This window comes from Piliocolobus tephrosceles, chromosome 10 (genome assembly GCF_002776525.5).
Source record: "Piliocolobus tephrosceles isolate RC106 chromosome 10, ASM277652v3, whole genome shotgun sequence".
NCBI classification, from domain to species: Eukaryota; Metazoa; Chordata; class Mammalia; order Primates; family Cercopithecidae; genus Piliocolobus; species Piliocolobus tephrosceles.
Window position 1 is genome coordinate 119,165,472 of NC_045443.1, and position 25,477 is coordinate 119,190,948.

General features: G+C 43.8%; 1 protein-coding gene across 2 annotated transcripts; it reads left to right on the forward strand.

The window, feature by feature from the left end:
- Window positions 1–1,744: 1,744 nt before the first annotated feature.
- On the forward strand, window positions 1,745–25,194 carry RNF34 (ring finger protein 34). 2 transcript variants are annotated; one of them, XM_023205076.3, is made up of 7 exons: window positions 1,774–1,920; window positions 4,420–4,488; window positions 16,340–16,558; window positions 17,675–18,082; window positions 20,834–20,935; window positions 21,169–21,370; window positions 24,230–25,194. In XM_023205076.3, exons 2-7 carry the CDS (start codon window positions 4,480–4,482, stop codon window positions 24,418–24,420), a joined length of 1,131 nt encoding a protein of 376 aa, XP_023060844.1. In that variant the 5' UTR covers window positions 1,774–1,920; window positions 4,420–4,479; the 3' UTR covers window positions 24,421–25,194. The 2 variants fall into 2 exon arrangements, with proteins under 2 accessions (XP_023060854.1, XP_023060844.1); XM_023205086.3 differs by lacking the exon at window positions 4,420–4,488 and having other exon boundaries at window positions 1,745–1,920.
- Window positions 25,195–25,477: the final 283 nt, after the last annotated feature.

A 25,477-nucleotide genomic window follows, 5' to 3' on the forward strand; every position in this document is an offset into this window, starting at 1 on the left:
AGGTTTTCATTTCTCTTGGGTACACACCTAGGAGTGGAATTGCTGGGTCTTATGGTAACTCTGTATGTTTTAACATTTTTGAAGAATTGTCAGACATTTTCATAGCAGCTGCACCATTTTACATTCTCACCATTCATGTGTGAAGATTCCAAATTCTCCACCTCTTCACTGTCTATTTTCTTTCTTTTTAATGTTCCCCATCCTTGTGGGCGCACAGTGGTATCCGTGGATTTGATTTGCATTTCCCTGATAGTGATGTTGAGCATCTTTTCATGTGCTTATTATCTCTGGCGATAGACCTGCCAGGCCTTTTCTAATGACGGACAACCATGGCTTTGTACCCCAATAACATTTTTATTGAGTTTCTTTGTGTCTAGATCACTAGGAGAATTAATTAATACTTTCTCTTCCAATAAAGTTCAGCTGCGTCCTGCATCGTGAATGAAAGGCTTTCTGTGCATTTTTCCAAAAAAGATTACCTAGGACTGCTCTGGATAAGAAGTTACAATATCTGAGCAGCACTTGAAGCAAGAGAAATACATACTCGGATGCATTATTTCAGTCTAAGGCAGTGGCCTGGCGCGCGCGCTCTCTGCCTGTGTTTTAATCTAATATAGCACAACTGTCGAAGCAAATCTATAAGCAACAGAACAGTCTTAGGTCCTCATGAAGAGCGAATTGACTTTTTCATGTTTAAAATCTTAAATACCGGTTAAGTTAGAGGTGAGATTAAAAATTGTAGGAAAATTGGCTGGGCCTGGTGGCTAATCCCAGCACGTTGGAAGGCCAAGGTGGACGGCTCACCTGAGGCCAGGAGTTCGAGACCAGCCTGGCCAACACAGTGAAAACCAGTCTCTACTAAAACTAGAAAAAATTAGCAGGGCGTGGTGGCGGGCGCCCGAAGTACCAGCTACTTGGGAGGCAGAGGCAGGAGAATCCTTTGAACCGGGAGGCGGAGGTTGCAGTGAGCAGAGATCACACCATTGCACTCCAGCCTGGGCAAGAGCAAGACCCTGTCAAAAATAAAAAATAAAAAATAAAAAAGTTGTAGGAAAATAAACTGTCATCCAATATAGCTGAATAAATCGATACCTTAATTACAACCTCAGTTTTTCTGTCCAAAGGCAATTCCAATTGGTCGCGCAAATTCTTTTATTGTCCTACGATTTTGGTTATTTTACGATTTTGGTTATTTTGAATACAGTTTTTCAAAGAGCTCTTGGGATTTGAGAGCCCTTGGTTTTCTAAGTGTTTTCAATAAGGCTTGTTTTTAAAGGCCGCGTCCTAGCGAGCGCAGCTGCCGCTCCTTACCGGACCCACGAGTGAGGAGCCCCGAGGTCATCACCGAGCGTGAACGCGGGAACGTCTGGGAAGGAAATCTGAGGCCCTGCTCTGACGGTCATAACAAAAGCCTTCGAGCCAACCGGCGTGTTCAAATCACCACGGCCCTTGCCGCGCTCCCCTCCCCGGAAACTTGACCACCTAGCCCAGAAAGCTGCAGCAGCTTCCTCAGGGGACGCTGTCTCCCACTTCAAACACCCAACCGAGAAAGCGGCTGCGGAGGGCACCTCCCACCACGCCCAGGTCCGCCGGTCTCCGCTCGGGGAGGAAAAGAATCCTCCCCGTGCACTCGCAGCCAGGAGGAAACGCCGGAGGCCCCGCCCCATCCCTGTCGCTTCATTGGCTCTGGTGACCGGCCCCCCGAAAGCCGGATTCCTATTGGCCATCTTGGCCGCCGCTCTGAGCTTTTACCGGGGCCCGCGGCGAGCGTGACCACTCCCCTTACGTCCGGACGCTCGGTCGCCTCCAGAGGCGCCGTAATCGCCGCCCAGAGGGAAGGAGGTCGGCAGTGCGAAGAGCTGCTATGGTGCTGAGTTTCCTGGTAGAGCCGGCCAAGCCGAGGCGGTCGTGGCCATGAAGGTGAGGGGCCGGTGGAGCCGGACAGACTCTCCTCGCCAATCCTATCCAGCCAGGGCACCTGAAGCGCCTCCTTTCTTTTCGCCTTAGCGGTTACCTAGTAGGCATCTCGGAGAGCTGCGCTGAGGGGGGTCGCCCGCCCGGCTTCAGGGACCGCAACCGGCCCAGGGCAGGCTCCCGGACCCTCTCGAGCTCCTCCAGTGCCACCCGCGTCAGCGACCCGAGCGGTGGGGAGAAGCCGGGCGCCCCCAGTGTTCGCGCCGGGTGGGCCTCTCTCTGCGCCGGGCCCTGTGCGCCTCCTCGGGGGCCTGAGGCAGAGCCACCAGGGCTCGCATCAGCCTCGGTCCCTTGGCGCGCGGCGTGCCCTCTCCCGCCCCGAGTCCTTGAACTAACCTAAGTGCTGGGGACATCGTGGGACCGAGGAGAACAGGAGGGGTGCAGGGGGTGGTGAGGCCGGGGCCAGGTTAACGGGTTAGAGAACTCTCAGGGCGGGGATGCCAACCCGGAAGGGGTGCTTTGTAGGCTGCACGTCGGGGCCGCGACCTAGAGAGGGCTGGATGTGCCTCCATCGCCGCTAGGTAAACGCAGCAAGGAATTTGGCAGCTTGAGTTCTCCAAGGTGGGAGTGAGAGCGTGGGAGCATTACTGATGAGAAGTTGAAGAAAAGGGAGAAAGGGAGCGGGGGTTCCGGCCTACTTCTGAGAGATGATTCTCAACCCGATCGCTGAGAGTTCTGAAGAGCTCCGTGAACAGTAGTCAGTTCAGGTATTGATTCATTTGCCGAACTCAAACCAAGTGGGATGAGTCATAAGGCGATGATAACTTTCAGACCTAGACGATTTCGTTAATCTCAGTGCAGAGGTGTGCTGGGGGTGGGTCATCTAGCAGGTGAGCTGCTAGATTAACGCTATCTCCATAAAGCGTCGAAGATTTACTGTGGAAGATTGAAAAGGAGTGTCAACTGGTCACAGAAATTCAGCATATATTTTGTTGAACGTTTTCTGTGCGTTAGCCAAGAGTGAGACATGGTGAGGAGAAGTAATTCAAAATACAGTCCCACCCCTTAGGAAGGAGTTTACCATTCAAAAGAAGAGTTATTTGCAAGTAATCATATTACAAGGGAGACGGCTACAGGTATCAAAAAAAAAAAAAAAAGTGGAGGCAAAACGCTTAGGAGCAAGAAAGGATACTTCTGGCTACAGGAAGCAAGGAATATTTTTGGAATAGGTAACTTTGGAACTGTGCCTTGAAGTACGAGGATGTTGTAAAAGCTTATTTTTAACTTTCCAGTTTAGTTATAAAATATTATTCCAGCTTGAAATATCTATTAAAATATCTAGAAAGTAGCTTTATTTCCTGAAAACCAGCCTCTGCTGTGTTAAGATCCAAAAACAAAGCAGGGATCTTTAATGCCTCGAAGAATGTCAGTATCTTTATTAATACTAAATTTGGGGCCCATTAAGGAACTAACTATTGAAGGAAAGAATTAGGGACAAGTCCAGTGTTGAAATTTTTAAACAAGTTCTTTGAAAACAGACGTGGTTTTTGAATTGAAGTAGAAGGTACTACTTTCCAAGTTGAAATTTTAGAAACAAAGTTGGGTGGCAATTGAAATTGTAGAAAATATATATTTTTTTCAGAAGCAAAACACAGACCTGAATAGACATCAGCCTGTGCAAGATGACAGTTATAAATGATGCTTTTGTTTTTGTGAAACTGGGTTTACACCATTTAGGATTTGGGCTGTTAAATGTTTATTATTTAACTTAATGTTGATTTATATTGAAATTGTTTAATTGTGAGTATGCTCATCTGTAGATTTCTGGGCAGAGGCTGATTCCTGATGTCATGGAATGCTAACATGTGAATGTTCATGTAAGGAAATACTTCTTTCTGTGGAATTAAAATTACATTAAAAGCTAAGCAAGTATATCTGGCCGGGCGCAGTGGCTCACGCCTGTAATCCCAGCACTTTGGGAGGCCGAGGCAGGCGGATCACTTGAGATCAGGAGTTCGAGACCAGCTTGGCCAACATAGCAAAACCCTGTCTCTATTAAAAATTATTTTAAAAAGAAAAAAGGGAAAAAAAAAGTTAAGCAGTTAAAAACAAAAAAAGCTAAGCAATTATATAGATAAGTACATGTTCACTCAAACTTAGAGCAGCTGGTTTTACTGTGTGTGTGGAATGGGTATTTTACTTTCTTCCTTTGGTGGTTTGGTTTGGTTTAGAAACTGATGTTTTGAAATAGGTCTTACCTCTCAGACTCAAATAACTTTTTAACCTTACAGTAACATCCAATCAATTTCCCATAAGGGATTAAAAAAAATCCAAATTGGTGCTCTGTGTTAATTTGATTTAATCCTCTTTCCCATTTTTCCTTATTTATATTGATCTCACCGTTAATTGTGCTAATCTCGTTTGTTCTTCCAAGCTCAAAATGAGCTATCAAGGAGAAAGTAATCTACTGAATGTAATTCCTTTTCCTTTTTTTTTCTCTGAAAGGTGGGGGAGTGGTGCTAAGGATCAAGTATACTGTTAAAAAAAGAAAACAAAAATCCAAGCATGAGGAAGGTAACATTTATATCTATAGCACACATTATTGTAATAATCTATCAGTTTGACCAATGTCTTGTCTAAAAGTATTACGTTTTAGAGTTCATCATCTGTTTTTGCAACCTGCTTAATGTCCAAATGGTATGAGAGAAATAATTTAGGATGTAGAATTTCTTCCTTTGTGGTATATGGTCGGATATTTGGTCACTAAGAAAGAGTTAGGTCGCTGCATATTGTATTTCACTTGAAGCAGCAGTTTTGGTAAGAAATCCTTTCACATTCTAAGGAGCATGTTTCTCAAATGACTCTAAATAGGATAAAGAGGCCGGGCGCAGTGGCTCACGCCTGTAATACCAGCACTTTGGGAGGCCGAAGCGGGCAGATCACAAGGTCAGGAGATGGAGACCATCCTGGCTAACATGGTGAAACCCTGTCTCTACTAAAAATACAAAAAATTAGCCGGGCATGGTGGCAGGCGCCTGTAGTCCCAGCTCCTCGGGAGTCTGAGGCAAGAGAATGGCGTGAACCCGGGAGGCAGAGCTTGCAGGGAGCCAAGATCACGCTACTGTACTCCAGCCTGGGCAACAGAGCGAGACTCTGTCTCAAAAAAAAAGGATAAAGATTTGCTTTGTCAGCTGTTTTTTCTGCTTTGCTTTAAGTTATGTAGGAAAGTTTAACCTAACCAAGGATTTTTTTTTTTTTTTTTGAGACGGAGTCTTGCTCTGTTGCCCAGGCTGGAGTGCAGTGGCCGGATCTCAGCTCACTGCAAGCTCCGCCTCCCGGGTTTACGCCATTCTCCTGCCTCAGCCTCCCGAGTAGCTGGGACTACAGGCGCCCGCCACTTCGCCTGGCTGGTTTTTTGTATTTTTTTAGTAGAGACGGGGTTTCACCGTGTTAGCCAGAATGGTCTCGATTTCCTGACCTCGTGATCCGCCCGTCTCGGCCTCCCAAAGTGCTGGGATTACAGACTTGAGCCACTGCGCCCGGCCCCTAACCAAGGATTAAACTGTAAAACTGATTATTTTATATCACTGTTGCTAAGATTTAATACATCTTTTTCCTGTCGTTTAACACAGAACATTGAGTTTTAGCAAACTTAAGGTTGTCCAGAGTTTAAAACAAACCCTGAACATATAGTGGGTGGGTTCTCTGAGGAAGCTTTCATTGGTGGAAGAACTGTATCCCTCCTTGGTCCTTGTAGATTCATGTAGCATCCGAGACAGTTATTTTTGAATTTAAAACTTCTAGGTTCATCCTTAAAATAACTGTGTAAATAACATATTTAACTTAGAGTTATGGCAAGCAAGGTAGACTCTTACGAGAAGAGTCTATGGCATTATTATTACATTGCTATTTACCTAGTTTAATAAAAAGTGAATGACTTAGATCATTTAGTTTTCTGTTTCTTTCTTTTTTTTTTTTTTTTGAGACGGAGTCTCACTCTGTCTTCAGGCTGGAATGTAGTGACACGATCTCAGCTCACTGCAACCTCCGCCTCCCAGGTTCAAGCAGTTCTCCTGCCTCAGCTTCCTGAGTAGCTGCCACACCCGGCTTATTTGTTTATGTATTTATTGTTTTGTATTTTAGTAGAGACGGGGTGTCACCATGTTGCCCAGGCTGGTCTAAAACTCGTGAACTCAGGCAGTCCGCCCGCCTCGGCCTCCCAAACTGCTAGGATTACAGGCTTGAGCCACCGTACCCGGCCTAGTTTTCTGTTTTCATACTCATAAACTTTCTTTTTCCTTCTCTCCCCAAAAAAAAAAAAATCTTTTTTTTTTGTGAGATGGAGTCTCTGTTGCCTAGGCTGGAGTGCTGTGGCACCATCTCAGCTCACTGCAGCCTCCACTTCAAGTGATTCTCCTGTCTCAGCCTCCTGTGTAGCTGGGACTACAGGCACGCACCACCACACCCAGCTAATTTTTTTTGGTATTTTCAGTAGAGACCGGGTTTCACCATCTTGGCTAGGCTGGTCTCAAACTCCTGACCTCAAGTGATCCCGCCCGCGTCGGCCTCCTAAAGTGCTGGGATTAGAGGTGTGAGCCACTGTGCCTAGCCTGTCATTTAATTTTTATGGAAACCACCATAGCTCTTCTGATTCTTCGTTCCAGTCTGGCTGGTTGGTACTATATTTAATGGAATCATTAAAAGGGATCACATCCTGATGTAGTTTAGGATTGAAAATTTGTGGTAAACTTGTGAATTCTTTAAATTGAGCATTTTGAAGTATTTTCTCCCCACAGGGATTCTGAAAGCATATTAGATTATACATACACAGAAGCAAAAACAGCTGAACCTTGAGGCCATTTGAAAATCCTGACACTGTGCCAGAAAGAGAGCTGGGCTACTGCTCTTGCAAAGAAACAGAACACCTTTCCTCTTGTTTTTGTTGACTGTAATGATGTTTCATGGACTTATATTATTTGAATCTGACTGGGGAACCTGAGTCCTTATAACCTTATTGGCCAGAAACTGTCATTCCTACTCTTATGCAGATTATTTAGATTTGTATTCTTCCCCCTCCCATTTGCTTCCTCCCCTTTGCTCCTACAGAGGGGAGGGGGCTTCTAATTCCTTTTTGGGAAAGGAATAGTATGGGAGAAACACTGTCAGTCTCTGCTACTGGAGGAAAAAGGGGGACTTGAATATTGAGGAGTTTCAGTGAAGGAACTGACATGCTTGGCTCAGTACTTTCTGGGACCTTCTCACATCTGTCTTCCCGTAGTGAAGATTGAGTTCTGGTCTCTACTCAACTAGTTGGTAAGCTGCTCTTGGTCTGCTGTGTATTATCCAGACTTGTTGGCTGCAGAGCTAAGGTCCTGTTCTCCAGTTGATGCTATCAGTAAAGACAAACATTTTAACTTCTATTTGTCTTATGCCTGGCTAGTTTTTGTATTTTTGTAGAGATGGGGTTTCACCATGTTGACCAGGTTGGTCTGGAACTCGTGACCTCAGATGATCGTCCTGCCTCAGCCTCCCAAAGTGCTGGGATTACAGGCATGAGCCACTTTACCCGGCCTCTGTCTTATTTCTTAATTAGCGCCAAGTTGGATGTGGAAAAGGGTACTGTTACTGGCTCCCTAAAATCTTGGTGCACTGTCTTTGAAGAAAAGAGAACTGGCATTGGATACCAGAATGACAGGAGGATATCTAGGTGTCTGAGGCAGTCCAAGGCAGGTTTTAGAATTTAATTTCTTGTTATGAGATGTGTAAGGTTTTTTTTTTTTTTGAGACGGAGTCTTGCTCTGTCACCAGGATAGAGTGCTGTGGTGCGATCTCGGCTCATTGCAACCTCCAACTACCTGGTTCAAGGGATTCTCCTGCCTCCGCCTCCCAAGTAGCTGGGATTACAGGCATGCACCACCATGCCCAGCTAATTTTTATATTTTTAGTGGAGATAGGGTTTCACTATGTTGGCCAGGATGGTCTTGATTTCCTGACTTCGTGATCCACCCATCTCGGCCTCCCAAAGTGCTGGGATTACAGGCATGAGCCACCACGCCTGGCCAGGATGTGTAAGTTTTTTTTTTTTTTTTTTTCTGAGATGGAGTCTTGCTCAGTCACCCAGGCTGGAGTACAGTGGCGTCATCTCAGCTCACTGCAACTTCCGCCTCCCAGTTCAAATGATTCTCGTGCCTCAACCTCCCAAGTGGCTGGGACTACAGGTGCCCACCACCATGCCCGACTGACTTTTTGTATTTCAGTAGAGATGGCGTTTCACCGTGTTGCCCACGCTGGTCTTGAACTCCTGAGCTCAGGCAGTCCGCCCACTTCAGCCTCCCAAAGTGCTAGGATTACAGGCGTGAGCCACCATTCCCTGCTAGGTGTAAGTTTTTAATATAATACCTGGTTTTTAACTGATATAAACCAGGCAGACCATGGTCCTATGGCTGCTCTACTGAGAGCTGCTTTGGCTTAAGAGAGTGGGTAGGAAAGGGATTAGACTATCAAGAACAAGTCATTTATTTTTAGTAATCATTGATGGCTAGAAAATAAACTCCAGACACAGGTAAATTCTCTGAGCTTGGAGTTTTGTGCCAGGCATAGGCAGACAGTTGCCTCATTCTCTTATTCTCTGTGTTGTTTTAAACTACATTCATGGTCAAGAGAGGAAATTTAGCTATCTTCACAGATTAGTGTTCTTTTTTTAAAATACAATTTCAACTTTTAAATTTGGAGATACATGTACAGATTTGTTACATGGGTATACTGAGTGATGGTAAAGTTTGGGTTACAATTGGTCCCATCAGCAGGTAGTGAACACAGTACCCAATAGTTTTTCACCCCTTGTTCCCTTCCTCCCTCCCTCCCCCTCTCCCCAGATTATTGTTCTTTCTAACCTGTTAGAAAAAGGATTATACTTCTTAAATACCACTTGGATTCATGTGGTATAACCCATGGAGTTTTGCTGCCAACTAAGTTCCCCAAGTAGCTCATGGAAGCCCAGATCATGACTTGCATTTTCAAAGTTCCAGGGTTTTCAGAGATCTGGCTTTGGGCTTTATTCATGGAGGAATAGCTGTAGGATTTTTTTCCCCCAATGAACAAATAATGGATGAGGACCCTTCCATAAAGAAGACACCACTTTGGAATTGAGGCCAGTGAATTGACTGCAAATTCAGAAGCCAAAGGGGTATGCCTAGTGTACTGTCAGAAGCCAAAGGTGGGGGTATGCCTAGTATACAACAACTCAGTGAACTGACTGCAAATTCGGAAGCGCAAGGGCTACGCCTAGTATGCTGTCTTTCTAGGAATTGGGTTTGCTCAAAATCTAGGAGGAAATGGAGTGGTTTGTAGAAGATGCTTCAGTCTTACTATCAATATGGAAGCAATGAGTGAATAAAAGAAAAAGAAATACAGGCTAATTTAACTGGAGGAAGACCTTTTTTTTTGAGACGGAGTCTCGCTCTGTCACCCAGGCTGGAGTGCAGTGGCCGGATCTCAGCTCACTGCAAGCTCCGCCTCCCGGGTTCACGCCATTCTCCTGCCTCAGCCTCCCGAGTAGCTGGGACTACAGGCGCCTGCCACCTCGCCCGGCTAGTTTTTTGTATTTTTTAGTAGAGACGGGGTTTCACCGTGTTAGCCAGGATGGTCTCGATCTCCTGACCTCGTGATCCGCCCGTGTCGGCCTCCCAAAGTGCTGGGATTACAGGCTTGAGCCACTGCGCCCGGCCTGGAGGAAGATCTTAAAGTATAGGGAAGACAGAAATGGAACAGGAAAGAACATGAACTTAGGTCTCTAAAGCTTTTAAAAGGAGGGTGCAGAAGAGGGATCCTTGTTGCTTATGACCCTATTGGACACGGTAACTGGGTTCCAAGGAAATATAATAGAGGCAGAGTGTGAAGAGCTCAGAAAATAGATTGGCGTATGTTCTCCCCATCCCTTGTCCCCCTCTCTACTGTAAGAGCTCAGATTCAATAAACTCTTGGTGAAATGGTCTCTTAAATAGTTCTCCAACTGCTTTTATAGTTTCCGTCAAGACATAACAGAAAATATGGGCCAAGCGTGATAGCTCATGCCCGTAATCCCAGTGATTTGGGAGGCTGAAACAGAAGGATCCCTTGAGCCCTGGAGTTTGAGATCAGCCTGGGCAGCATATCGAGACCCCGTCTCTAAAAAAATAAAAATAAATGGCTGGGTGTGGTGGCTCACACCTGTAATCCCAACACTTTGGGAGGCCAAGGCAGGTGGATCACCTGAGGTCAGGAGTTCGAGACCAGCCTGACCAACATGGTGAAACCCCGTCTCTACTAAAAATACAAAAAATTACCAGGGTGGGGTGGCGGGCACTTGTAATCACAGCTATTCAGGAGGCTGAGGCACGAGAATCCTTAAACCCAAGAGGCAGAGGTTGCAGTGAGCTGAGATCGTACTACTGCACTCCAGCCTGGGTAACAAGAGTGAAACTCTCTCAAAAATAAATAAATAAATAAATAAATAAATACTAGAAAATGTGGACAGATTTAAGAGGGGAAAGATCAGTATAGGACAATTCAAGCACTATTAGGTGAATGTCAAGGTGACAGTTGAAGGTAGAGATGCCTTTGCCCTGAGGGGACATGCGGAATAAATTTCTGAAATTTATGAGAAAGTACAGAAGATGAAACACACTAAAGGAGAACCAGGTAGATGGAGTCCAAGCTTGCAAGGATTTATCTTTTGGATGGATTCTTCAGCCTGGAGGTGAAGAAGGACAAAAATACTTTGAACAATGAGTGCTTTTGATAGACCCAGAAATCACTGACTTTCTCCTAATATTGGGAGATTTCACACAAGAAAATGTGCAGAGGAGTTAAGGTGGGAAATAAAAGTTTGGGCCCAAAAGCAAAGAGCAAATAAAATCAAGGAGAGCACCAAAGTCCAGCAAAAGTTACAGGCCAATATGTGGTAAAAAGGAAAGGGATTCATTGAAGAATCAGATTAGATTGTTAACAACTCAGCTGACCCTTTTTTTTTTTTTTTGGAGATGGAGTCTTGCTCGGTTGCCCAGCCTAGAGTACAATGGTGCAGTGGTGTGATCTCTGCTCACTGCAACCTCCACCTCCCAGGTTCAAACAATTCTCCTGCCTCAGCCTCTCAAGTAGCTTGGACCACAGGCGTGCATCACGACGCCCGGCTAATTTTTGTATTTTTAGTAGAGACGAGGTTTTACCCAGTTGGCCAGGCTGGTCTGAAACTCCTGACCTCAGGTGACCTGCCGACCTTGGCCTCCCAAACTGCTGGGATTATAGGCATGAACCACAACGCCCGGCCAAAACTTAGCTGACCCTTTCTTAAAGGATTGGGTAAAATCAAAGTGGGATGTGAAATACTACATATCCCACAACAGAAAAACATGTAGACAGGTCTTGGGGAGCATGTGGCTGAGGCATTAGTCCCAGAACTCTAGGGCCACAGGCTTCCAAAGTAACCACAGCCCTTTCCACTCAGGAATTTGTGGAGGGTGATGTTCCAGCTGAAACAGTACAGGCAGGAAGAAGACATCTTCCCTTTGACTGAGCAGGTCTTAAGCTTTTAACCTGGCCTGTATGTCAGAATTACCCAGGGAGTTCTCAAAAAAATTCTGGTGCCCAGACTGTACCATAGACCAGTGAAATCAGAATCTCTGGGGCTGGGACCCCAGGCATCAGTATTTTTAAAGACTTGCCTGGTGAGTCCAACGTGCAGCCGAGGCTGAAAAGCACTCTTAACGGCAGTTTCACAACCCTAGACAAGCCCTTACCAAGAGGTACAGCAGCTACCAAGGTACAGGACTAAAACACCTGTTCCAACGAAGGGCAGCAGGGCAGTGTTTCCTGGCACCTCAGTGCTGAAATGAATGTAAAGAAATTCTGTTCATTTCAGCACTGGGATGCCAGGAAACATGGGGCTTAAAGGGGAGATGGAAATTAAGATTTTCAAATATGCTGGATGGGGCCGGGCGCAGTGGCTCATGCCTGTAATCCCAGCACTTTGGGAGGCTGAGGCGGGGGGATCACGAGGTCGGGAGTTGAGAGCAGCCTAACCAACATGGTGAAACCCCGTCTCTATTAAAAATACAAAAATTAGCTGGGCGTGGTGGTGTGTGCCTGTAACCCCAGCTACTTGGGAGGCTGAAGCGGGAGAATCGCTTGAACCCGGGAAGCAGAGGTTGCAGTGAGCCGAGATTGTGCCACTGCACTCCAGCCTGGGCAACAGAGCAAGACTCTGTCTCAAGAAAAATACTTCAAATAAACTAGTGAAGGGGCTTCCCTTGCTTCAAATTTCTGAACTTTCCAGAAAGCTGGAGTGTTGCAAATGCTCCTCTCAGAGAGGATAACTGTAAGTGGATTTGTCCTTCAATATGATGCTAAGGTTATTCTCTCATTGGGAGATCACGCTTTCATTGGAAGATTTTGCCCAAATTTAAGTTCACAAATCCTAATGAGGCCGCAACCTGAATTTTTCAGGATTGCTTCTTTCCTTTCTATTCCTGTAGTATTTGGCTGACAATAGTTAATATGTATGTGAGTTGTACCGAATATTGGGTTATAGCATCATTTTTGCCTGGGACACTTTGGAGGTTGACTTGGGCTTTTTTGTTTATTTGTTTTTGAGACAGGGTCTCACTCTGTCACCCGGGCTGGAATGTGGTGGTAAGCATAGCTCACCATAGCTTTGACCTTCCAGGCTCAAGCAATCCTTTTGCCTCAGGCTCAAGCGATCCTTTTGCCTCAGCCTCCGAGTAGCTGGGACCACAGGCACATGCCACCACACCTGGCTAATTGTATTTTTTGTAGAGATAGAGTCTCCCTATTGTTGCCCAGGCTGGCCTTGACCTGGCGTCAAACAATCCTCCCACCTTGGCCACCTAAAGTGCTGGGATTACAGGTGTGAGCCACCATTCCTGGGCTGTTTTTAAATTTTTATTTTACAATAAGTGGCTGAATTAAGTGTTTTTCTTCATTTTCTTTCTGGGGAACCAAGAGGAAATTCCCTTCCTTGTATAGAAACATGAGGAATGGGACAAAATTGTCCCCCTCCAAAATTGGTATCTACACAGGGAATCCATCTGTTTTCCCAAAATAAGTCCTTCTATTCCCTTCACCAGAGCTGTGTAGTTGAAAAAAAAAAAATTTCAGCCTAGAATTTTAATGCTCATACTCACTAACATGGTTTGAAAAATTGCATCCTTCCCTAATTCATTGTAAAACTACCCTGATAAAAAGGTCGTAATTTCTGACAGTGCTGCTTTTAAAAGGGAGTGTCATTTGAGATTTTTGGTCTTCTTTACCAAAAAACACATTTTGAACTTTCTAAGTAGCATGTAAAATTTTAATAATGTTACATTGCCTGTGAAGAGATAATAGGAATTTTTTACACAGTTATTTGTCAGTCATAGGATGGTAGAAAGAGAAGCAGGAGAAAGATAAGTTTTTGTACATGAGGAACTTTCACTGTAGTCCAGGAGGCAACATCAGACATGAATTAGAAGGGGATAAAAGCTGAGAGAGCTGTTGCTTTCATAGCTACATTAGTAGGAAGCTGAAGCTTTGCACAACTGCACTTCTGTTAACTCCTGGAATGAAGCGAAGCTTATCCTGGGAGTATTTTCTGCAGTTGAAGTTTTTTTTTCCCCAAAAAATGTAACATGCAAACTGAATTTTTTAAAACAAAGTTTTTCCGATTGTTTTAAGAGTGCATACTCTAAAGAACTGTGGATGAATCCTTTACTTAAAAGAATACTAACTTTATTATTATTATTAATTTTTTGAGATGGAGTCTCGCTCTGTCACCCAGGCTGGAGTGCAGTGGCGCGATCTTGGCTCACGGCAAGGTCCGCCTCCCGGGTTCACACCATTCTCCTGCCTCAGCATCCCGAGTAGCTGGGACTACAGGCGCCCACCACCACGCCTCGTTAATTTTTTATATTTTTAGTAGAGACGGGGTTTTACCCTATTAGCCAGGATGGTCTTGATCTTCTGACCTCGTGATCCGCCTGCCTCAGCCTCCCAAAGTGCTGGGATTACAGGCGTGAGCCACCGTGTCTGGCCCACTAATTTTTGTATTTTTAGTAGAGAAGGGGGCTTCACTATGTTGGCCAGACTGCCCTTGAACTCCTGACCTCATGATCCACTTGCCTCGGCCTCCCAAAGTGCTGGGATTACAGGCATGCGCCACTGCGCATGGCTCTATCTGACTTTTAAAGGCATCACTATTTCTTGAGAATTATAGGGTGTGAAGACTTATAATATTGAAATCCTTGGCTTTGATACTCCAGACTGAACCTTGTGTTGTGGTTTGTTCTTTACCTTCTTTCTTTATAATACAACATTACTTCTGGGTAATAGCATAAACAGCCTTTATCCTTCTGTTGCATGCCAAATTGCCTTTTGCCTTTTAAGGTTGAGGGCTTTTTATTTGCTTTTTGTTTTAAGAGCTTGCTGGACAAACAGTAAATGTTTGACAGAATCAGATAATAAAATAAATGGAAATGTATTATTATGTGCTGCCATTTTAAATAATACCTCAGCTATCTCGATTTCCATTACCTATCACATTATCTAGATTCTAGAATATGCTTAAGAATTAGGACAAGGAGCAAAAGCCTATTCGTTCTAAACACTGTAGCTTTTATTTTAAGCATGGGAAAATGCCTTTGGCCCTCACTGAAAATTTATTCTTTTATGTATACTTATAACAACTGTGGTTATCAGGTTTCTGAGACTGCAGTTAAAAAGGAGACCAGGTTACTCTGGGCAGGTATAGTGATAGCCATGGTGGCTCAGAGAGGGAAGAGACAGGGAAAAAACCATACCAAGCAATACATTAGTTCTGGGCCATTTAGTGGAGTGGCAAATATACCTGACGCCTTGGAAGGTCATCATGTTTATCAAGTCATTAAAAATCATGTTTAGTATCTTCAGTTTGAAAAGGTAGAATAAAAAAATACTTTGCTGTTGTTGCTGGTTTTTTTTTTTTTTTTTTTTTTTGAGACAGACTCTCACTCTGTCGCCCAGCCTGGAGTGCAGTGGAGTGATCTCGGATCACGACAATCTCTGCCTCCCGAATTCAAGCGATTCTTGTGCCTTTGGCCCTCACTGAAAGCTAGGAGGCTGGGCACGGTGGCTCATGCCTGTAATCCCAGCACTTTGGGAAGCTGAGGTGGGTGGATCACCTGAGGTCAGGAGTTCGAGACCAGCCATGGTCAACATGGTGAAGCCCCATGTTGTCTACCAAAAATACAAAAAATTAGCTGGACATGGCAGGTGCCTGTAATCCCAGTTACTCGGGAGGCTGAGGCAGGAGAATCGCTTGATCCTGGGAGGTGGAGGTTGCAGTTAACCGAGATCGCGCCATTGCACTCTGGTCTGGGCAACAAGAGCGAAGTTCTGTCTCAAAAAAAAAAAATCTATTCTGGTTTGTCTACAACTTCAGGTAAAAAAAAAAAAAAATCTAGAGAGAGTTTCAGTTGGTGTTTTGATGTTTTCTTAGTCATTTAAAAAAATTATTTACATATGCCGTAGTATATTATACTCAGTTATAAATGCGAAAACAGAGGTTTAAGGAAATGAAGTAATTTAAATTTATGGGCCTGGCGTAGTGGCTCACACCTGTAATCCCAGCACTTTAGGAGGCTGAGGTGGGTGGATCACTTGAGGACAGGCATTTGAGACCAGCCTGGACAACATGGTGAAACCCCATCTCTACTAAAAATAAATTAGCCGAGTGTGTGGCGTGTGCCTGTAATCCTAGCTACTCGGGAGGCTGAGGCAGGAGAATTGCTTGAACCCAGGAGGCAGAGGTTGCAGTGAGCTGAGATCGTGTCACTGTACTCCAGCCTGGGTGACAGAGCGAAACCCTGTTTTTAAATAACTAAACAAATTGATGTTATTTCTGTTAAAGAATAGCTGAGAAAATCTGCCTTAGACTGTAGAACTGTGGTGTCTAGTGCAGTGGCCACCAGCCTAATGTTGCCAGGTAAAATACAGCGTGCCTGGAAAATTTGAATTTCAGATGAAAAATGAAGAATTTTTAGTATATGCATATCCCAAATATAGCAGAGGACAGACTTTTATCCAGTCTTTTTTTTTTTTTTTTTTTTTAACATGCATGTGTACATGTATCTGTTTTGGGTGGGTATGTAGGTTTTTTGTCTTATAAGATTTGGATCATGTTCTCTTTTCCTTTTGTTTAACAAGAGATCATGGGTATTGGCAATGCCAGATATTCTTTGGAAATAGCAGAAAATCAGTTCTTTCCAAATGGCTTGAAATTTCAGTGCCCAGAGGAATATAGTAATCTCAAAGTTATTGAGGGCAGACTTACCTCTCCAGAATAGTATTCCCTGAGGACCCCACAGAGCCCAGATTCCACTTAGCTTTAAACTGTGGGATTTGTGTTCCTTTTCAGGCGGGTGCCACGTCTATGTGGGCTTCGTGCTGTGGGCTGCTGAATGAAGTCATGGGAACTGGAGCTGTCAGGGGCCAGCAGTCAGGATTTGCAGGAGCCACCGGTCCATTCAGATTTACACCAAACCCTGAGTTTTCCACCTACCCACCAGCAGCTACAGAAGGGCCCAACATAGTTTGTAAAGCCTGTGGACTTTCATTTTCAGTCTTTAGAAAGAAGGTGAGTTGGATGAAATGTTACATAACAAGACACATGGGTCAGAATTCTTGATTGTAGGTTATTTTGAATAGCTAGTGAATTTTCATTTCTGTTTGTAAAAATATCAAAAGCTTAGTTCCATTAGCCATTTTCCATCTAGAAAAGTACTTAATTTGGAGGGATTATATTACTGCTCAAGTTTTCTGACTAGACATTATTTCTCATGTTCAGGCATCCTTTCTCCTGAACTTTGACCTGTTTATGTCATTTTTTTCTCCATGATGATGTTTATTTCCTAAAGCAATAAATTTATTAGTCTGTAGTTTTGTTCACAAATGATTTACTGTAACTGTGATTCAGATTCAAGTTTCAAAAAGTATCCCTTACCTTAACTTTCAAATGAAGAAATGAATGCAATAAATTAACTACTCTTTAGAGATTCAACATAAAATACTTAGCTAACAGTTATTTTCACTAAGATAGAAAGTCATTCAGAGAACCTCATATTGGTAGGCCTCCTTGTTCTCTTTGATCGTTAGTTTAGTCTTTTGAAATACTTAAAGAAAAACAAATGTTAGCTTGTGGGAACAATGCACTGAGCGGAAACAACCACATCTTAGTGCCCTCTTAAGCTTCTGTAGTGGCATGGCTTTGATTGTGATAGATTACTGTATTAGTGGGTCCTGTATTTTCTTGGATTGACCTTGAGAGATCAGTTGCCTTTCTCTTTCCCTCTCAGTCTGTGTTATGCTTTTTGTCTTCTGCTCTTTAAATGGGGAAATTGTTCATGTAGGAAAAGACCAGGAAGTGTGATTATGCTTTCTGCTCTATGTGGTTCAAGCTCTGTTTTGTTAATTATATGTTTATACCAAGGGGTGGAAAGGTTTTAATTCATTAACACAAGAGTGTCTTTTTCTTAAAGTCCTATATTAGAACTTCTGTGAATTCAGACTGCCTTGGCAATGAATTATTTTGATTTTCATGCCTTTTGGAACATGAAAATGCCTGTGGAAATAGTCTGGTGCCATTGGGGACTTCGCTAAGAACTAAAATCAAACTTTAATAGAAGGCAGAAAGAAAACTCATGTTTTCATAATGGTTTATATTTTGCATCATTAAATGCTTTTCTTTCTTCAGCATGTTTGCTGTGACTGCAAGAAGGATTTTTGCTCCGTTTGTTCAGTCTTACAAGAAAATCTCCGTAGATGTTCTACTTGTCACTTATTACAAGAGACAGCATTTCAGCGCCCTCAGTTAATGCGACTGAAGGTGAAGGACCTGCGGCAGTATCTCATTCTGAGAAATATACCCATAGATACTTGTCGTGAGAAGGAAGACTTGGTGGATCTAGTGTTGTGCCATCATGGACTAGGCTCTGAGGACGACATGGACACAAGCAGTCTGAATTCCTCAAGGTCCCAGACTTCTAGCTTTTTTACACGGTCGTTTTTTTCAAACTATACAGCCCCCTCTGCTACTATGTCTTCATTTCAGGGAGAGCTTATGGATGGAGACCAGACATCCAGATCTGGAGTGCCGGCACAGGTACGAGGGGGTAACTAATTACACCCAGGGCCCGGCACGCTTACTCTTGGCCGTATATGGTGGAGCCTTTAGTGCTTGACAACTTCTGATAAATTTCAGGTCATGTGCTGGAGTGGACCTTCCACACCCAGCTGAACTCTGCACTTAAAGGCTGTCCTGATGTATAGTGTCTGCTGAGGTGCTAGGTGGCTCCAAAGTCTGCTGTCTGAAGGGTTCCAAAATAGCTCATCAGTCTCTTGGCCTTAGTTACCTTAGTTTCTCTATCTTATACAGTTAGACACTAACTGTTGAGGAAATGGCTGTGAAAAAGCAGCACATACATGTGTAGTGTTGTGTGTTAGTACAGATGTTCAGTGACCACAGAAAACAATCAGTAGTGTCAGTTAGCCTCATGCCCATTTGCCTTGCTACAGTGCAACTGTTCTAATTTAGTTAATGAAAGAGCCATCTCAATTAGTGAAAAAATGCAGCTATTTACTAATTGTAATTAATAATATTGTCCCAATGAGGTCCTTGGGCATCCTGACTGAATAACATGTAAGGGCTTGTAATTAATATTTACTTGTACGTGAGTGATTCTAAACTGCTGAAAGAAATGTTTTGAACAAATTTTTTTCTCATTTAATTTTCTTTTCTGAAGAAAGGGGTTATTAAAAGTAGAGGAAAGCTGGATGAGGTGGTGTGAGCCTGCAATCTGATACTTGGGAGGCTGAGGCAGGAGGATTGCTTTAGTTCAGGAGTATGAGGCTGCAGGTGTACCATGATCACAACTGTGAATAGCCACTGTACCCCCAGCCTGGGCAACATAGCAAGACTTTTTTTTTTTGAGACAGAGTCTCACTCTGTTGCCCAGGCTGGAGTGAAGTGGCGAGATCTCAGTTCACTGCAACCTCCACCCCACTGGGTTCAAGCGATTCTCCTGCCTCAGTCTTCCGAGTAGCTAGGATTACACGCAGTTAATTTTTGTATTTTTAGTAAAGATGGGGTTTCACCATATTGGTCAGGCTGGTCTCGAACTCGTGACCTCAGGTAATCTACCTGCCTTGGCCTAAGTGCTAAGATTATAGGCATGAACCAACTGCATCTGGCCAAGAGTGTCTTTTAATGAGTAAATGAATAAATGCAGAGGGAAATTTGGTCTAACTGCCTTCTAGATATAGTCCTGTGTCCTCTAATAATGTTTTGGTCAATGATAAGACCACATACACAGCAGTGGTCCTGTAAGATTATAATACCATATTTTTATTTCACGTTTTTTGTGTTTAGATATGTTTAGATGCACAAGTACTTATTACTGTGTTATAGCTGCCTACAGTATTCAGTACACTAACGTGATGTATGGCTTTGTATCTGGCCATGCCCTGTAGCCTAGGTGTGTAGAAGGCTGTGTGCCATCTAGGTTTGTGGAAGTACACTGTGATGTTCGCACAATGACAAAATGGCCTAGGGACACATTTCTCAGAATGTCTCCTAGTCATCAAGCAACACATACTGTAGTCGTCAATTATATAAGTCTAAGCCGGGAGTTTTATTATTGTCCCAAATGAGAACTGGCATATTTATGCTGCAAACATAAGGCATACCTAACTTACGTACTCCTTTTGGGTATACACCACCATTTGGGTGGTGTGGATTGCTGGATGCTACAATATGGTGCCTGGGAATCAGTGAGGGGGAATATATATATATATACATGCGCGCACACACACACACACGTATGTATACACACATACACATATGTATGCATATGTATGTATACATATATGCATATATATATACACACACACATACTTTTTTTTTTTTTTTGAGACAGAGTCTTACTCTGTCACCCAGGCTGGAGTGCAGTGGCACAATGTTGGCTCACTGCAAGCTCCGCCTCCCGGGTTCAGGCCATTTTCCTGCCTCAGCCTGCCGAGGAGCTGGGACTACAGGTACATGCCACCATGCCCAGCTAATGTTTGTATTTTTTTTTTTTTTTAGTAGAGACAGGGTTTCACCATATTGGCCAGGCTGGTCTTGAACTTCTGACCTTGTGATCCACCCGCCTCAGCCTCCCAAAGTGCTGGGATTACAGGCATGAGCCAGGGTGGAATATTTGAAATTGGGAACTGACCTAGCTTATTGTAGAGCTATTGTCAAAATATAGTCAAAAGAAAATATGTGAAAGAAGGTACATAACCCAAACTGAAGAGATTTGTTTTTTCTAAAGCATTCTGATTGAGAAATTTTAAAAACTAGAATTAGCCTCAGCCATCAGTGAAGTCTAGAAAGCCTTCATTGGAGTTAGATTGTCTTAAGTACGCTGTGGTAGGACTGAGATCTTTCAAATCAGATGCCCCTGATGCTTGGGCTGACCTGTCAGAGCTTTAGCTTTTTTCTGTCTGCATCTTATAGGCTCCAGTTAAACTAGCCATTTACAGGTGCTTTGATAATGACACAGTGCCATCCCATATCCTTAATGGCTTTGGCTTTCCATTATGGGACCTTCCTGAGAGAGTTAATACTTTGGTTAGATTTTATAACTTTTACACACACACAGGAATTTGTGTTTTGAGCTAACTTTATGGAAGGTAGGTTCTTCATGCAATTTTGTAAGACCCAACTCTTTGGAAGGTTCAGTAGCATTCAGAATCCAAAGATGTGGATTATGCTGGCTTTCTGGTCATCATGGGGAGCATCGATGGCAAGGTTTTCTCTAGTGATAAATACGGATTGATTCCTGACCTAATCAGATACATTGTGTAAGTGTAGGTACAAAGTGAAATCACTTCAGCAAACACGGAAGATGATGATGATGACGATGATGAGGAGGACGAGGATGATGATGATGATGAAGGAAACGTGGAGGATCGGGTGAGGCCACCTATAAAATTTGGTTTCCCTGACATGTCAACCTGACAGGAAGGGAGGGTGCCCTGTGGACTTTCTCTAGATTAGAACAGGATGTTTCTAATGTAGGACAGTAGACTGAAACAATTCTAGGACTGCTGAGATGACTGGGAGAATATTCAGGGCCAGTGAGGAGTTTAGAGTGAGGAGGGTCTGGACTTGTGGGACCAGGGCTAATGGATGCTCTGTGGTTTCAGAACCCCGGGCTCTCCAAGGAGAGAGCGAGAGCTTCGCTGTCTGACTTGTCAAGCCTTGATGATGTGGAAGGGATGAGCGTGCGCCAGCTGAAGGAAATTCTGGCTCGGAATTTTGTCAACTATTCTGGCTGTTGTGAAAAATGGGAACTGGTAGAGAAAGTAAACCGGTTATACAAAGAGAATGAAGAAAACCAAAAGTCCTGTAGGTTCATCTTTTCATTTTTTCCCTATAGTATTTTTCCTTAGGCTTTTAAAAACTGGGTTGTTTCTGTCACAATTAAGTCAAATTTATTTTTGAGAAAGCTGTGAACCATTTTACTGAGTATCAGTTAGTTACATGAGCCTGTTTATAGATCTGGAAAGTAGTAACTTCATTATGTGATGTTCATTATGTCTGCGAGACCACCACTGCCAAGTGAGTTAGAAAATTACTCAATTTGGTTTTTCTTACTATAATTAACTATTTGTTAGAACCCTAATTAAATTCCTTGTCTCTGTAAAAATGTTTATTTTCTCACCAATGCCTTTGGCCGGCCAGTACCTTGGTTCTCTCAACTTTTAAATCTAACAGTAGGGGGGAAATTCCCTATAGCCCAGCTGTTACATAGTTCTTAGCATCAACTATTTGTAGATTTCTGTGTAAGTCACAAAAAGCTGAGGTTAAGAACTTCTGAACTAGGCTGGGTGTGGTGGCTCACACCTGTAATTCTAGGACTTTGGGAGGCTGAGGCGGGAGGATCACTTGAGCCTATAAGTTTGAGACCAGCCTGGGCAACATAGATCCCATCCCTACAAAAAAAACAAAACCAAAAAAACCTGATGTGGTGGCATCAACCTATGGTCCCAGCTACTTGGGAGGCTGAGTGGAGAGGATTGCTTGAGCCTGCAGGGAGCCATAGTCATACCACTGCACTCCAGCCTAGGTGACGGAGCAAGACTGTCTCAAAAACAAAAAACAGAACAAAAACTTCTATGTATTAATGAAATTTGGCAAAGAAATTCTCCCTCAGCTGGTAACATGATCAAGCCATGGAACATTTATGGACAAGAAAAAATTATTCAGTTGTATTTTATTTTTTTTAATTTTTTTTTTTTTTTTTTGGAGACAGAGTCTTGCTCTGTCGCCCAGGCTGGAGTGCTGTGGCCGGATCTCAGCTCACTGCAAGCTCCGCCTCCCGGGGTTCAAGCCATTCTCCTGCCTCAGCCTCCCGGGTAGCTGGGACTACAGGCGCCCGCCACCTTGCCCGGCTAGTTTTTTGTAGTTTTTAGTAGAGACGGGGTTTCACCGTGTTAGCCAGGATGGTCTCAATCTCCTGACCTCGTGATCCGCCCGTCTCGGCCTCCCAAAGTGTTTTCTTTTTAATTGTAAAAAATAATATGTGTACTTCAATATTTTTAAATTGAGACAGGGTCTCACTATGTTGCCCAGACTAGTGCTGAACTAGGCAAGGGCCACCATGCCTGGCCCTCAGTGGTATTCAGACTAACAAATCTTATGTTCCTGTCTAGCTTAAACAGCCCTCCCATTATTAACTTTTATCATTTTGAGTTTTCTCCTTTAAAAGCTGGTTATAATACAGCATTTGTTGAGGAACACGTTTATGCCCAGAATGAGCACAAAGTATTTTGGCAATTCTACATCTAAGATGATGTCACAGTGGTAGATGCAGGAATCTTCATCCTTAGAGCTTTCAGAACTCCTAGGCTACTGGCTGAGAAATGGTTTTCTGGCAGTGAGGGGAGAAGTCAGTTTACTTCATAAATGTAAACAACAACTATGTATAGTGCACAACGATAATGCCACTCCCACCCTTAAGTAGTTTATGGTGTAGGATATAACATGGTTTTTATTATGACAGCATGTTTTCCAGTGTCCTTCTCCATTAACTCACTGTATAATCTAACCCTAGTTCAATCTCTGGCTTGGGTGGAACACACATTTTGTTTTGAGCACAGTTGGCATCTTTCCTAGCTTGACTGGCTGCAAGTCACTGATACCAAGATTGTTCCCATAACCCTGACAAGACGCTGGCTTCTCTGCTTTCCTAAGTTCTAAAGAGTGGGAAGGAACCCTCCACACAGAACAGGAGACCAAGGCCCACTCTGATTTCATCTTGAGTTGCCTAGTGCCTTCTCCGTTGGCATATCTGCCATCTTATCCCATAGATCCTTTCTCCCCAGGTCCACACCAGTAGTCATGGGCCATGAACTAAGACCCCAGATCACAAGAATCTCTTCCCATGAATGGCAGTAAAACGCTTCTCTTAAATCTAGAGACTACTGACCTTTCAAGCTTGAATTCCTGTTCTGTTCCAACTATTCATGATTCCCTTCGATCTCCTCTGACCTGTAGAAAGGGAAGCACTCAAATCCATAGCCCTATGGCCAAATCTCAGGCTGGGGTTAAAACTTTAACTTATTTGTAGTCTTTCTTATTCACAGACTATTTTCTCAGACGTAAAGGTAGGCCAAGAGCCAGGACGGTCTATCTCTTTCAAGTTAGACTTCAGCAGGGCAAGGAACACGGGTGGCTTGAGATGATTCTAAGGCTAGGGAGGGAAGGATGCACAATTATTCCTAACTTTCCTATGGGGGCAACTAAGGCTCCTTTTCCTACTGAGATGAGGTGCCGGAGACTGTGATGTTCCCAGGGATACAAAGCTGGGGCAACTGAGTTAAATTCCAGTAGCATCCTGACTCCAAAGCCCATCTGCAGAAGACCAGCTGAGGGTTTCTTTTTCTAGTTACAGAAGTAATACATCCCTATCACAAACGTCTTGAATTAGACAAAGATATAAAATAGAAATACATAACTAACATTTGTTGGGTACTTCAAGCATTTTATTCTTTACAAAACCCTGAGGTATAGCTTTTATCATTGCCTTTTCTAGTGGAGAGAACCAAAGTGCAGAGAAGTTGGGATTATTTCTTATACAACACTGGGGTGGCATTGGGCCTGCAGTGGTCATTCAGCAGGTGGCTGCTCAGCTTTGGACGGGGAGGGTGGCTAGCTGGCCAGCCACGCCCAAAGCCGAGGCTTTAGCTCTCTGTTGCCTTTCAGATGGTGAGCGGCTGCAACTGCAGGACGAGGAAGACGACAGCCTGTGTCGCATCTGCATGGATGCCGTCATCGACTGTGTCCTGCTGGAGTGCGGGCACATGGTTACCTGCACCAAGTGTGGCAAGCGCATGAGTGAGTGTCCCATCTGCCGGCAGTATGTGGTGCGAGCCGTGCACGTGTTCAAGTCCTGAAACTGAGGCTCCCCTGGCCAGGACAGTCACCCCCAAACTTGACCCCAAACATTTCAATGCACAGAAGGGACTGGAAAGCTACTGTTCAAAGGCTGAAGCTATTTTTAAACATTTTCACTACTAAGTGGGGACAGAAAGATCCATCCTGAGTTGTGGAAACATTGGTCTATGCCATGAGCCTGTCTGCCTGTGGACACGTGAGCTTCCTGGGCTCAGCTGGGCTTTATCACACATCCCGTGAACGCTCATTGAAGTCAACCTGTTTGCGCCATGTGGGCATCAGCCACTGCTGTCTTGGGAGGACACTTATCCTGTTCTCTTATTTCTCCTTCATCCTATTTTTAACTTAAACTGCTCAGATGTTTGAAACTTCTGTCCTCTTTGGATGAGATCAGTGTCCACAGGTGGCCGACACGGAACATGCCGAACAGTGGCTTCTCTGAATGTTCACTTTATTAGTCATGTATATTTTAAATGCTAACATTTGATGAATGTAAGGTTTCCACATTGTTGCTGTTTCTGCATTTAAACATAATTGGGAACAACTGACATTCTCTAGTCGACTGCCAGGGCCTTAGACTCCACATGTCCATTTTTGTTCAGGTATAGCTTTTTATAGCAAGGGCTGCATCTAGCTTCTTTTATTAGAAGTGTGTGCTAAATTCCTTATCAATGTGTAATCAGTTTACACTGTTTTGTATAGTGAAGGTGTATTTTCAGTGCTACCCGCTAGCTGATTTTAACTTTAGGAATAAAATTAGTTTTAAAAGCTTTTGTTTACATTGTCTTGGTCAGTTCCCAAATCAGAGGCATACAGTATGAATGGGTATCTGCGCCCTGGCCTAGCACCCCTCTTCAGAAGAGATGGTGGGAGCACCTTCAAAGATGTCACACGGGGTGCAGTGGCTCACACCTTGTGAGGTTGAGGCTGGAGGAATGCTTGAGCTCACAAGTTCAAGACTAGCTTGGACAATATGGCGAAACCCCGTCTTTGGAAAAACTATGAAAAAATTAGCCAGGCGTGGTAGCCCCAGCTACTCGGGAGGCTGAGGTGGGA

Bases quoted from the DNA above. Each gene is read 5' to 3' on its own strand.
- RNF34 (XM_023205076.3), top strand. The intron at 16,559-17,674 runs GTGAGTTGGATG...TTCTTTCTTCAG, and splicing joins TTTCAGTCTTTAGAAAGAAG to CATGTTTGCTGTGACTGCAA. The intron at 20,936-21,168 runs GTGAGGCCACCT...CTGTGGTTTCAG, and splicing joins AAGGAAACGTGGAGGATCGG to AACCCCGGGCTCTCCAAGGA.